This window comes from Nylanderia fulva, unplaced genomic scaffold (genome assembly GCF_048542155.1).
Source record: "Nylanderia fulva isolate GAGA-0341 unplaced genomic scaffold, ASM4854215v1 Scaffold65, whole genome shotgun sequence".
NCBI classification, from domain to species: Eukaryota; Metazoa; Arthropoda; class Insecta; order Hymenoptera; family Formicidae; genus Nylanderia; species Nylanderia fulva.
The window spans coordinates 323,404-337,430 of NW_028190753.1; the positions used below are offsets into that span (position 1 = coordinate 323,404).

At 30.6% G+C, this 14,027-nt stretch overlaps 1 protein-coding gene across 4 annotated transcripts in view; it reads left to right on the top strand.

Moving 5' to 3' along the window:
* Nucleotides 1-7,514: 7,514 nt before the first annotated feature.
* Nucleotides 7,515-14,027, top strand: part of LOC114931318 (uncharacterized) — a 47,502-nt gene continuing 40,989 nt past the window's right edge. For 3 of the 4 annotated variants that reach the window (XM_029303297.2, XM_029303300.1, XM_085488185.1), the window contains exons 1-3: nt 7,515-7,620; nt 13,072-13,244; nt 13,441-13,560. In XM_029303297.2, coding sequence (XP_029159130.2) covers nt 13,224-13,244; nt 13,441-13,560 — 141 coding nt within the window. In that variant the 5' untranslated portion in view covers nt 7,515-7,620; nt 13,072-13,223. Of the gene's footprint in view, nt 7,621-13,062; nt 13,245-13,440; nt 13,561-14,027 lie in introns of all 4 variants that reach the window. The other variant, XM_029303298.2, reaches the window with a different exon arrangement.

A 14,027-nucleotide genomic window follows, 5' to 3' on the forward strand; every position in this document is an offset into this window, starting at 1 on the left:
TTAATCAAAATAAGAATTATTCTATTTCTAATTTCTAATAATTTATGAAGTGGATCCGCTTCAACTTATAATATCTCAACTTTTAATGTCATCAACAATTGTCCACGGTCGTCATTTATGAGACTTTTGTCTCCAGACTTAAATTTTTTATACTTACTGGTGCGTTCGTTGACAAAGTTCTCGACAAATGCAGTATTAATGTTTCGTGACAGCATTATGACCACTTTTCTACTTATACAAAAGAAGTACGCGAAAATCACGTCATTTATATTAAAAATAAATGTTTAAAAAATATATTTATATAAAAAAGGTTAATTTTGACCTTTAAAATGATATATAGAATATGTAAAAATATAAAGATTTTTATTGACAAAGAAAACTTTAACAATTTTACATTACAAATTCGGACATTTTATGTGGAGCGCAACCTAGTATATTTATATGTATCTATGTATATTTATTTATATGTGTATATTTATATGCATATGTGCAAGAATATCCATTATTTGAAACAGATGCATTTAAAATGGAAATGTAAAATGTTAAATGCTTATTGTGTACTTTTGCATTTAAAATACATATTTACAAAAATTATTTTATATTTACATTTAAATTGTTTTTATTATCTATTTTTAGCAATACAATACGGCGCTTTTTTTTGATAAGAGCGTTCCCAAACATTTTCATCAATCACCTTATACTTTCATCTTCTCATTTCCAAATCCTTGTTCTCTCCCCTTCTCTTATTCCTTCCAAGGAAACTCCTTGAAGTTTCTTTATAACTCCTTACTACCTTCTCCTTCTTTTTTCTCTCCCTCTTTTTCCTTCTCCTTCTATCTAAATTTGCCTCTTTCCTTTCTTACTTTTCCATATCTTCCTTTTTCACCTTTCCTCAGCAGGCATGCGAGGTATTTTGTTTGAACTGGATTCGAACCTGGGATCATAGGCTTATCGTCTTGTGACTTTACCTACTGGATTACTTTTCATCCCAATATTCTTGTATTAGACGATAATTTTCACAAACAATACGCAATGTCCATATACTATATATCTCAAATAGAGATGATATTAAAAATTTGATAATGTTGTTAATGTAATACTTGATTAATCTGTATAAAATGAGAACTTACAGTACCCTCCATAAGTTTGGAAACACCTTACATTTTACAGTTAAACAATTGTATGACAGCGATCTATGTAAATTTTTGTATCATTAAATCGTAAAATATTTAAGTTACATTTTTATTTATGATAGATCGTTGTTATGCAATTGTTTAACAGTAAAATGTTAAGTGTTTCCAAACTTGTGAAGACACAGTATATTTTGAGACAAGTATATTTTGTCTTACTCTAACTTATTGCATCAGTGTGCACTAGTTTATTAGTGCAGGAATAGAAAACAAACCCTTTATCTACTCTAAGAAGACTAGAGATCAGGAGACCGAACTCCTTAGACTTTCAATGGTGGGAGTAAGTCAAAATACGGTCTCATTTCATGGGCGTTGTTCGCGGTAAAATCGCTGGCCAATTCATGAACTACGGCGTGTTGGACTTCGAAGTTTCATGCAATATAACCAAGAATATAAGCTTGGCATCTTGGCAGAATGTAAATTTTGATGTCGTAAGTATTAATAAATAATATACGATACTTAGGAACGACGAAGTTCACATAGGAAACCTTTTTTTGATAAAACAAGCAAAGTCCAGCACGTCGTAGTTCATGAATTGGCCGACGATCATACTGCGAACAGCGCCCAAAAGATGAGACCATATTTTGACTCACCCCCACCACTGGAGTTCGGTCTCATGGTCTCTAGTCTTCTTGATCTACTCTACGCCTTACTTCCCTAGTGAATTCCCTAGCGTCCTACTCTGGGTATCTTACACCTACGTTCTGCACTTGTTCCCTCTCTTCCACGTGTCACTTTCTTACCTACTACTCTTACTTTTCTCTCACCTATATTTAACCTTTATTCCTTCTACCACCGACGAGGTACTATTAAAGACCGAAGGCCTTACGGGAGTTTGTGTCGCCTATTAAATAAACCTGTCGGTACGGTGTCAGTAACTATCAAATTCCTATTTTATATATATAAATAAATACTTATAGTGTATATATATTTAATTATTAATTATGTTGAATATAAACTATATAATTATAATTTACAATATAATAAAACAAACAAAATGTTCTTCTTATAAGTAATACTAGGGAAGTATCATACGGCGATTTTTTTGAAACTTGACATACAAGTAATACATGGAAAACTATTGGACACGTATATTATGTTATATCAGCCCGAAAGTCGTTTGAAAGGTAGAAGTCACCCTTATCGAGTTGTAACTGCAAAAAATGTGACCGTTATATTGGATCCGCTATTTTGAATTCTTAAAAAAACGGACTTCAGATTCGTTATCGGCGACCTCAAAAATCCTTAGTTACTTGATTTTGCAACAATCGTAAAAATAATTTGTAAAATAGTCGAACCTACCCCCAATATCGATACATTAAGAAACATCAAGAAATCGTAAGCTTAGAGATCAACTTCATATTTATATTAGTTATTTGTTTATGCTGAACAAGATCCAAAGAAAAGACAGAAACGTTTGCGATTTTATTAATCTAAAGATTTAATTTTTTACAATATATTTTAATAAATATTTGCAATCTAATTCAATTCAATTCAAGTTTATTCCGGACTTCCCTAGAGGTTGCCGCGGCATTTTCAAGGGACCACCAAACCCCTTACATTCTCCTTCTCGTTGCAATATGTTACAATGTGTTACAATGCGGCGTTTTTTTTTGATAGGAGCGTTCCCGAATCTTTACAACCTTCTTTCAACCCATTACAATTCCATATGGCGCTTTTTTCTGATAGGAGCGTTCCCAAACCTTTACAATCTCTTTATTCCATTTACACCTTCTTCCCTTTTTTCTTTCTTCTTCCACCTCCCTATTCCTTGTCTCCAAATCCTCTCCTACTCCTTCCTTTTCCTTCTCCTTCCAGCTGAACCTGCCTCCCTCCTTTTCTTCATTTCTCCATCTCCTCCTTCTTCACCTTTTTCCTGGCAGGCATGTGGGGTGTTTGGCTCGAATTGGATTCGAACCTGGGACCTTAGGTATATTGACTTAACCCACTGGTCTACCATTACACCCCTATTTGCAATCTAATTACTGCACTGGTTCCTCCCTGCCGTTCTTTTTTATACTTTTTACGGAACCTTACGGAACTTTTATCTATTCATTTATTTAATTATACTTTTTAATTGTATACATATATAATAGTAATTATTATAATTACATAATTATAATTTCGTGTCTCTTCTGGACAATAGTGCAAAATTTATAAATATATTAAATTAGATGTACCTATAACACTATTAGTTTTTTTTACAAATTCTCGCTTAATTTTTATAAATTATAAAGTAATTTTATATAGTATAATGTAAAATATAAGTATCAAAATATTTCTTTTTACCTTCTATAAAATGCAAAATATTTCGTGAAATAAATAGTATTCGATAATTGTATTTCAATAATATATAATTTTTATGCATAGAATAATTAGACAGATCAATTAGTGTAAAAAAAGTGCATAGTTATTTGTAAAAAAAATGTATGCAATTTGTAATATGCAGCTACATACTTATTGATAATGCAAGTTTCTCTTGTACTTGTGCAATAACTGCTGGCAACAGAAATATTTTCATAGCATCTGCTTATTTTCGAAATCTTACTCAGAATAAGTAACTGCGAAACTATATTATATTAATAAGACTCAATATTAATCTTTATTGCAAACAATTTTTGTTAATGCTACTAAAACAAAAAATACAATAACTATATAACTATATTAGACAACACAAGTGCGCGCTTTGCGCGCGCCATGGTATTGATTTTATCTTTATTTTATAACTGTTAAATTGTTAATTTTCGATGACAGGTGCTTGATACTTTCAATTTAACAACAAAGCAAATCGAGATAAACAATCAGTACCGCAAAAAAGCGGCAACTATACTTAGGAGAATGCCTTTCTTAAAAAGGGACGTAATGTTAATTTCCGAATTTCTATTGTGTATTACATAATTTTAGTTGGCCGAATTTTTATTATGTACTAGACAACACAAGTGCGCGCTTCGCGCGTGCCAAAAAACTTTACTCCGCAAATGTAGATAATTTTAATACGCCGAATTTCAATTATTAACATAACTCTAATTCACAAATTTCTATTATACATATACATAATTTCAATTAGCCGAATTTCTATTATGTACATAATTTTAATTCCCTGAATTTCTATTATGTACATAATTTTAATTCTCTGTTTTTATTATATACATAATTTTAAGTCATCAAATTTTTATTATGTACATAATTATAATTCCCGAATTTTTATTATGTACATAATTTTAATTCCCGAATTTCTATTTATCGAATTTTTATTATGTACAAAATTTTAATTTGCCAAATTTTTTTATGTATATAATAAAAATACAGGAGTTAAAATTATGTACGTAATAGAAATTCGGTGAATTAAAATTATGTACGTAATAGAAATTCGGTGAATTAAAATTATGTACATAACATAAATTCGGGAATTAATATTATGTAATAGAAATTCGATGAATTAAAATCATGTATATAATAGAAATTCGATGAATTAAAATCATGTACATGATAGAATTTCGATGATTTAAAATTATGCACATGATAAAAATTCGATGATTTAAAATTATATATAAAATAAAATTAAATTATAAAAAAATGATATATATCATAGAAATTCAATGAATTAAAATTATGTACATAATAGAAATTCGGGAATTTTAATTATGTACATAATAAAAATTTGGCAAATCAAAATTATTTACATAATAATTTGGCGAATTTGTATATACATAATGGAAATTCGGCGAATTAAAATTATGTATATAGTAGAAATTTACTTGCTTATTCTCCTCTTGGCAATAGCATTAGGTTGAATGACAGCAAATGCATTCCATATGAAATTAAATATGATCTTCTGAATGTGTACAAATGCGCGAAAAAATGTAGAACAAAAAATCATAAAAAAAGTTGATAATGACAGAAATTGGTAAAGTTTCACTTTCTATAAAAATAAAAATTAAAAATAAAAAAGATTGCCTGCCTTATATTGAATTCCGTCACACATTTACATATGTCAAACTCCAATTGTTACGAGATGTGTTTAGCATGCATATTAATGATACAATGTCATGGTTTAGCGACCAACTACTACAATAAAAAGAACAATGAGATGTAGCAATTAAAAAAAATAAAGATAAGAAATAGATGATTTAAAAAAAGCTGTGTAATACGTGATTGACATTTGAAATAAGTGATTCTTTTACATCGCTCTTAAACCTAGTCAATGTTATCAATAACAATTATTGTTAAGTAAAATATTTTAATAACAATTATTTAATCGATTCTCATTTAGAAATGTATAATAAATAATTTCTAACATATATATGTATATATACAATGCTTTTGTAATTTAAATAAAAGAGCTCGATATTTACAGTGGTCATGCAATATGCTTAGAAATATTATACAATTAGGAAAAAATAATGATATGTGATTGAATATTTACCAACTCCTGAGAAAATAAAATAATAATAAAACTATATTTTTATTAATTAAGAGTTTAACAAGGCTCTGTAATATAAATATAAATTTAAAGTATAAGACAGGCAATAAGAGCCAAATCGCGGATGACAGTGCGTTATCCCAACGAAACTAAATTTTTTTGTTAGAATTTAAATACCTGTGCACAAGGCACCAAATTTTACTTGGTCACGGCCAAAATTTTAAAATTGGAATAATCTCTACAAGAGATTTAATTCCATACGTCCCTTGTTCCCCCCTAAGGAAATAAATGCGAGAGAAAAATATAGATCCGAAAGTCGCTGAATCGGAAATCGAACCCGAGACCTTTCGCTTGCCGGGCTACTGCTCTTCCATCTGAGCATTTATTTCCTTAGGGGGGAACAAGGGACGTATGGAATTAAATCTCTTGTAGAGATTATTCCAATTTTAAAATCTTGGCCGTGACCAAGTAAAATTTGGTGCCTTGTGCACAGGTATTTAAATTCTAATGAAAAAATTTAGTTTCGTTGGGATAACGCACTGTCATCCGCGATTTGGCTCTTATTGCCTGTCTTATACTTTAAATTTATATTTATATTTTTATTAAATAAAATTATAATAATATTAAAGTACTAAAGTAAGGCTACCAATATTGTTAAATAACTTTGGAAATAGAAAGGCTATGAAAACCGAATGTGGATGTATGTGCGTGAAGACTGTGAAAATTGAATTTTTTGCTGTATTTATAATTGTGCACGAGGCACGACATTTTGCTTAGTAATTGCTAAGACTTATTTAGGATAAATCTTTTGAGATATTAATTCCTAAGTTCCCCTTTTACCCCCGCTGCAGTATGCGCTGATGTATGCGAGAAAAATATATTGGTTCAAAAAAGTTGGCTGAATCGGGAATAGAATCCGAGTCTTTCGCTTGCTTATAATAAAATTATAATTATCATCATTTTTATAATTATTTTTAGTGAATTCTATAAGGTTAATGTCTCTACATATAAAAAAAGAGGGAGAAAGAAGATTTTTTAATGTCACATATTTTTATTTGAAAAACTATATTGTATATATGTAATTATAAAAATAAATAATAATAATAAATATCAAAAATTTTTTTATTAAAGAGCACGTATGATAAGTAAAGTTTATTTTATTAATTAAAATCATAAAATGCAGGAAAAATTATCATTGTATTGTAGATGGTCCTATGCCTAGGACCGAAACGTCTACAATAAAGTGATAAATTGTCACTAAATTGTTTATCTGGCACTTTTCATCCTGCTTTGATTTCTCAGTTGCCCTTTATTCGATTATTACTTTTATAATTTTTATTGAGGATCTGTTAACATTTTATTTTTTTTAAATTATCATATTATTTGCAATATATAATATGTATATCAACAAATATGTAATTCTTCAACGCGTTTGCTACTGGACTTAAAAAATGTCAGAATGAGCAGTACATTTTACTTTTTTCTAATCATTTTTATTTTTTTTCGTGATTTGCGTGTTTAAAAATAAACTCATATCGTTTTATCGTCACTTCAGTTATCTTTTGTCCGACACATGTTTATTTTATCACGCGCAAATAAAAGTAGAGAGAATATATTTCTATTTATCACAATTTCCACATAGGGGCAATATATGCTTCTATTTACCATAACTTCAAAGTCATGAAAATAATTTTTAAGTAGAATTGCAGACATTGTTATATTTGCAAAGCCATTAGTCGAACTAGTGAAGACAATGTTTTAGCATACATGATATAGCATTACTGATAATAAATAAGTTTTTTTGTTCGTGTATGAATAATTATAAAAGTAAGAAGTTAACATTATCCTATAAATAAATAAATTATTATTATATATATATATATAAATAAAGTTCAGTCTTCTCAAGTCATTAGTAAGAACACTGTTAATAATTCGTGATATTTTTTCTATGTTTCAGTATTTCATATTATTATATCATTTGGTGTAATACAATACAACATATCATTAGTAAGTGCTTGATTCTATTTCAGATATTTTTGACACATAAATACACATTTTAAATACACATGTGCATAAGACAAAATATCTACAGGATCTATAAAATACGTGGTACCAAATTTTACAAGTAGGAAAAAATATGCAGGATCGTACTCTCTAAGATAAATATTAAAATTGCAATAAAACTATTAGAGGAATGACAAAGAAGATTGTTAAAACGTACCAAATTTGGCCCCCAAATGTGTAAAAAAAGGAATAGTGTTTTTTGTAGATTTTGATTTCCTTTGAGTTCATTTGATTTCTGTATAAAACTTTGAAAATAATTGTGGGGTTTAGGGAACACCTTCAAAATTGAGCAACAACATAATAAGGTGTTCATAGAAATTCGAATGATATATGAAATTATCACAGAACATATCCATGCATCTTTTTTAAAGGAGAGCGGAAAAGAAAGGCATTTTATGTAACCGCGAAACAATCTAATAATAATTAATAATAATAATAAAAATATTAGTTTACAAGAAACATTTTTATATTATTTTAAACAGAAGAAGACATTTTTTATAAATTTTTGGATGCTGGAAAAATGCAAGTCAATTTTTACTAGCAGTATTTTTTATTTCGATATTTTACTTTTTAGTCATGATTGTTAAAACTAGAAACAACTCGTTATATGAAGCACCATCTCTATATGAGTAATTCTCAGATTTAATTTTTTATAACATGATTATAAAAAGTAATTTATTAAAATAAGAATAATACATTTCATTAAGCATGAGCAATACGTTCATGACACCTGATTAGAATTTTCAGATAACGTAACCTTTTTTGTCAAAAAAAAATCTTAAATATAGCAAAACAGACATTTAATGCATATTAAATCTCAATTATTGGCTACATACATCATCCGAATTTCAATAAATACATATTGTTGCTCAATTTTCAAAGTATTCCTTAAATTCCATTAATTTTTTAATATTTTATCGTATTAAGAAGGTCAAAATATACAAAAAAAACCACTATTCTTTTTATTTACATTTTTGGGGGCCAAATTTAGTACTTTTTTAACATGCTCTTTTTTTATTTATTTGAAATTATAATTCTTTGTTAACAATACGTTAAACATAAACACAATTGATCATTGTTTTATATTGTAAATTAAAAATTAAAAAATAGTAGTAAGTGGTACGGTTTGCAATACCAGTTAGCTAAATTCATGAGCTTTAAATTATACCTCTAACAATAAAATTAGAAAATTGTAACAAAAATAAAGTTTTATTCTCTACATAAGTACTCAGTTTACAACAAAATACATATATCTATAAAAATGTCACATTTATTAATCTTTTTTCAAAAAATTAATTAAAAATATTTTCTGTATTACAAAAATATAAATAAATATTTTGTCAATATAATATAGAAATCGAATAAATTTCATTATTATAAAATTTGTATATTTGACCGACGTGTTTATGTCACGTCATATGTGTGGGTCTCGAGTCGGGTCATTTGCCGAAATTTTATTATATCTCCTGTTTACCGAATGTGTTGTTTTGTCCGTATCAAAACAATACCTTTGTATTGCGAGCGAAAAATAAAATAGGTAACAATTGCCGTGACCTTCTCGAATAATCGACGCGTACGCTAACCGAAAGGTAATAGCGATGATTCGAAAATCGACGAGACAGAAGACCGAGTCGAGCGAAGGAGAAAAGACGTGTTTCTCATTGTATATTAAATTCGACTGAAAATCTCTTTACGAGTCACGCGAAATAAAAGAGACTGTATACGCGCATTTATATATATATACAGGGTGACCCATTTTAACTTAGGCAGCCAAATAACTCGAAAAATAAGCACACTACAAAAAAATGTTTACAATCAAAATTTCGTCATTTCGAGGGGGACGTACAATGACGTTAACATCAGCCTCCTCACCTCTCCCCCTGGGCGGTGAGGGGGGGCAAGTTTGAAATCTTAAATGGAAACCTCTATTTTTTATTGCATATTCGGAATCTTTGGCTAAAAACACATACAATTTGTCTAAAACATTTTTTTCGATTCATGATAGATGGCGCTGTAATCGACGAAATTCAATTTCTTTGATTTCTCTTACTGAGAACCCATGCTTACGATTCTGCAATACATTAACAATAAAAATACCACGTTTTCATTGTTAATACTCGAAATTAGTCTTAAAACAAACTTTTCATTATTTTTTATTACTCATTAATTTCTTCTCAAGAAACTGCTTTTAGCGTAACCCAGGAACAACAACGTGGACGTAGCAGTTTTCTATTCCCTTCGGGGTGCTTGATTAACGTGAGTCCCCTTGCCTCTCACAATTGGGGGTGCTTGAACGTGTGGTAACCCAGCCAGTGAAGGCAAGGTCGAGTGGTAACCCAACCAGTTAAGGCAAAGTCAAGTAGTGACCCAGCCAGTAAAGGCAAGGTCGAGTGGTGACACAACCAGTTAAGGCAAGGTCAAGTAGTGACCCAGCCAGTAAAGGCAAGGTCGAGTGGTAACCCAACCAGTTAAGGCAAGGTCGAGTAGTGACCCAGCCAGTAAAGGCAAGGTCGAGTGGTGACACAACCAGTTAAGGCAAGGTCAAGTAGTGACCCAGCCAGTGAATGGCAAGGTCGAGTGGTGACCCAACCAGTTAAGGCAAGGTCAAGTAGTAACCCAGCCAGTAAAGGCAAGGTCGAGTGGTGACACAACCAGTTAAGGCAAGGTCAAGTAGTGACCCAGCCAGTGAAGGCAAGGTCGTGTGGTGATCCAACCAGTTAAGGCAAGGTCGAGTGGTGACCCAACCAGTTAAGGCAAGATTGCATTGTTATCAGCTCTCTCCGCATGAAGGAGATGCTCAAAGTGTGCACCATTATTTTCTAAGAATAACAGTAATCGACAGCGAAAGTTACGTTGTACATTTTCTAGCATTAAAGGAGTTATAGCTTCACAAGCTCTTCTTATTCTTTCCATCATATTCAATCTTGTCGTTGGAGCTTCACTATACACTGCATCTTTAACGTATCCCCATAAAAAGAAATCAAGAGGGTTCAAATCCGGTGATCTCGGAGGCCACAGAACTGGTCCACCCCGCCCTATCCACCGATTTGGGAACCTTTGATTCAAAAACATCCGTACAAGACGAGCATAATCAGCAAGAGCATCATCTTGTTGATACCATAAATTTAGTCTAACTGCAAGGGGAACATTCTCTAGGTATGCTGGCAAATCATTTTCGAGGAAGTCTAAATACATTGGACTATTAATTGGACGTTCAAAAAAATGAGGTCCAATAACTTGGCCATTGCAAATGCCTACCCATACATACAAACTCCAACGATGTTGATTAAGCACCTCACGATACCAATGTGGATTTTCTGGTGACCAATAGTGGCAATTATGTCTATTGAGACTACCATTGCTGATTAATGTTGCTTCATCACTGAAACAAATATTACTAAAAAAATCTGGATTCTGATCTAACATCTCAAGAGCCCATCTACAAAATTGTACTCTGAGTACGTAGTCGGCCTCACTTAATTCCTGTACCAGAGTAATATGATACGGATGGTAATTGACTGATCGTAACAATCTATGTGCCGTAGTTTGAGGGATTCTCAGTTCTCGTTCTATTTGACGGGTACTAATATGGGGATTTTGATGAACCATAGCCAAAACTGCGAGCAATCTAGGGTCATTATTATTATGAAGTCTATTCCTTCGCCTTTCGCGATGAAGTGGATTATTACGAGATCTTCTTTCAATGTTTATAATTTGTTGATCAGTAGGATGGCGGCGATTTGGGAATCGCTCCGCATAAGTACGGGCAGTAAGTCTGTAATTTCTACCACATTCACCAAAGGTTATAAAAATATCGACTACTTCTGTAGGAGTATAATTTGCCATTTTACCAGAATTTTATCAGAGTACAAATGTTAAAAAAATACATAAACACTTGTGACTTTGGCACTAAATGGAGTGCGCACTAAGTGTGCACTCGCCGCAGGTAATTGGGCGTTTCTTGTGCGGTACTTTGGACCATTCAAGTTGCCTAAAGGGCAAGTTACGCTAAAAGCAATTTCTTGAGAAGTAATTAATGAGTAATATAAAATAATGAAAAGTTTGTTTTAAGACTAATTTCGAGTATTAACAATGAAAACGTGGTATTTTTATTGTTAATGTATTGCAGAAGCATGGGTTCTCAGTAAGAAAAATCGAAGAAATTGAATTTTGTCGATTACAGCGCCATCTATCATGAATCGAGAAAAATGTTTCAGACAAATTGTATGTGTTTTTAGCCAAAGATTCCGAATATGCAATAAAAAATAGGGGTTCCCATTTAAAATTTCAAACTTGCCCCCCCTCACCGCCCAGGGAGAGAGGTGAGGGGGCTGATGTTAACGTCATTGTACGTCCCCCTCGAAATGACGAAATTTTGATTGTAAACATTTTTTTGTAGTGTGCTTATTTTTCGAGTTATTTGGCTGCCTAAGTTAAAATGGGTCACCCTGTATATATATATATATATATATATATATATAGCTACAATAATAAATACTGACCTTTTCAAAAATATTTTAATCTTGAAACATATTTTGCATTGTTTTCATATGCAGTATTAAATAAGATGAAAAAATATTTTAATAATAAGTAATTGCTTATCTTTCTCAATATGATAGCTTAAACACTGAGTGCCGAACACAATACATAAAAATAATACAAAATAAACTTATTAACGCTCATCAATAGAAGCCTTAAAAAAACAAAAATAATACAATAGTGTTAATATATTAAAATATTTAAACTGTGTTGAAGAAATACAGTAGAATCATCAATGCAAAAGGTTTCCGGATGGATGCCGCGTGGTTGAACAGCGTAATGCCGATGTTTCGCAAACGTTGCAGTTTGCATCTTCAGGGCTGAGAGCTCTGATATTGAAACTTCTTGGGTTGTGATCCTTATATATATTATGGGAGGTCTTTCATCCACGGAAAAGTATTCCGTTATGACGCCGGTTAGTGGTGTGAGTGTATATTAAGGGCAGTGTGCCAAATAGGGTTTCTTTGATAACCTTTGTCGCAGTTATTAACGGAATACTTTTCCGTAGATGAAAGATCTCTCATAATATATATAAGGACCACAACCCAAGAAGGCTCAATATCGGAGCTCTCAGCTCTGAAGATGCAAACTGCAACGTTTGCGAAACGTCGGCATTACGCTGTTCAACCATGCGGTATCCATCCGGAAACTTTTGCATTGATGATTCCAAAGACCGCGAAAGTTTCAAAACTAGAAATACAGTAGAAATTCGATTTAACAAACGGTACTATTAGGCATACTCTTTTCTCAGCTATATTTTTAAAAATATACTTAAATGTAATCAATAACGTAATTTTACTCATAAAAACTATTTATCTTATATATTTATATTATATTAATAATCAGTTTTTACAGTTAAGTAAAATAAGACGATAAAATAGAACAAGATCATAGAACAATTGAATACAATTATTTGTGATTGTGTATATCGCCAAATTACTACGTCGGTTTATAATCATATTTTTCACTTTATATTTGGGATATAAAATTTGTATATCTTTGGAGAGATGGCTACAAATAATTTGAGAGTAAGTACAAAAATAGTCGCGCAAATATTATGAATAATTTTTTAATATAATTTTTATATAATATTTTATATAATGTTTAAATAAAAGAGACCGTTAATAGGATGTAAAACACACAAATTAAAGATGTATTGCAATTTTATTGACACGCAAAATTATAACTGTTATTTAAAGTAACAAACTCATTCATCAATTTTAGGATTTTACTGTGCAAAATAATATTTATAAAGGAAAAATGTCGCCTTATGTAACTAAGTATAACAGCCTTTCAGAATTAATATGGATCAAAATGAAGAGTAATGGAGATAAAATTGCACATGTAAGTCAATCTTTATTCGTGACATCAATGTAAAACATTTTAGCAAAAAGAACTTTTCAACTTTTCAACTTTTTTTATGGGTACATAATCAAGTTATAGAATTAAGTCATAAAATAAAAGAATATATTTAAAATTGTATAAAATTTGTTAAAAAAAACAATGATAGAAATGTTTGGTTTGATTAATCACAGATCTATCAAGTTCATAAGAAATATAAAATATGGATATATTGTATAAACCAATAATTCTTATGTATGCAATTGAAAAAAATCGATAGATAATCTAAATTTTGTTACATTTGCTTAAAATTTAATTGCAAATTTAGTTTATTATAATATTTTTATTATTTTTTATGTAACTTTATTCTTGTTGAGATATGAGCACGCTAGGTCCTGTCATCGTGGATTGGTTCCTAAATATTCAAAAGGGTAAATATTTATCTTTACACAGATCATTTTTATCACCTT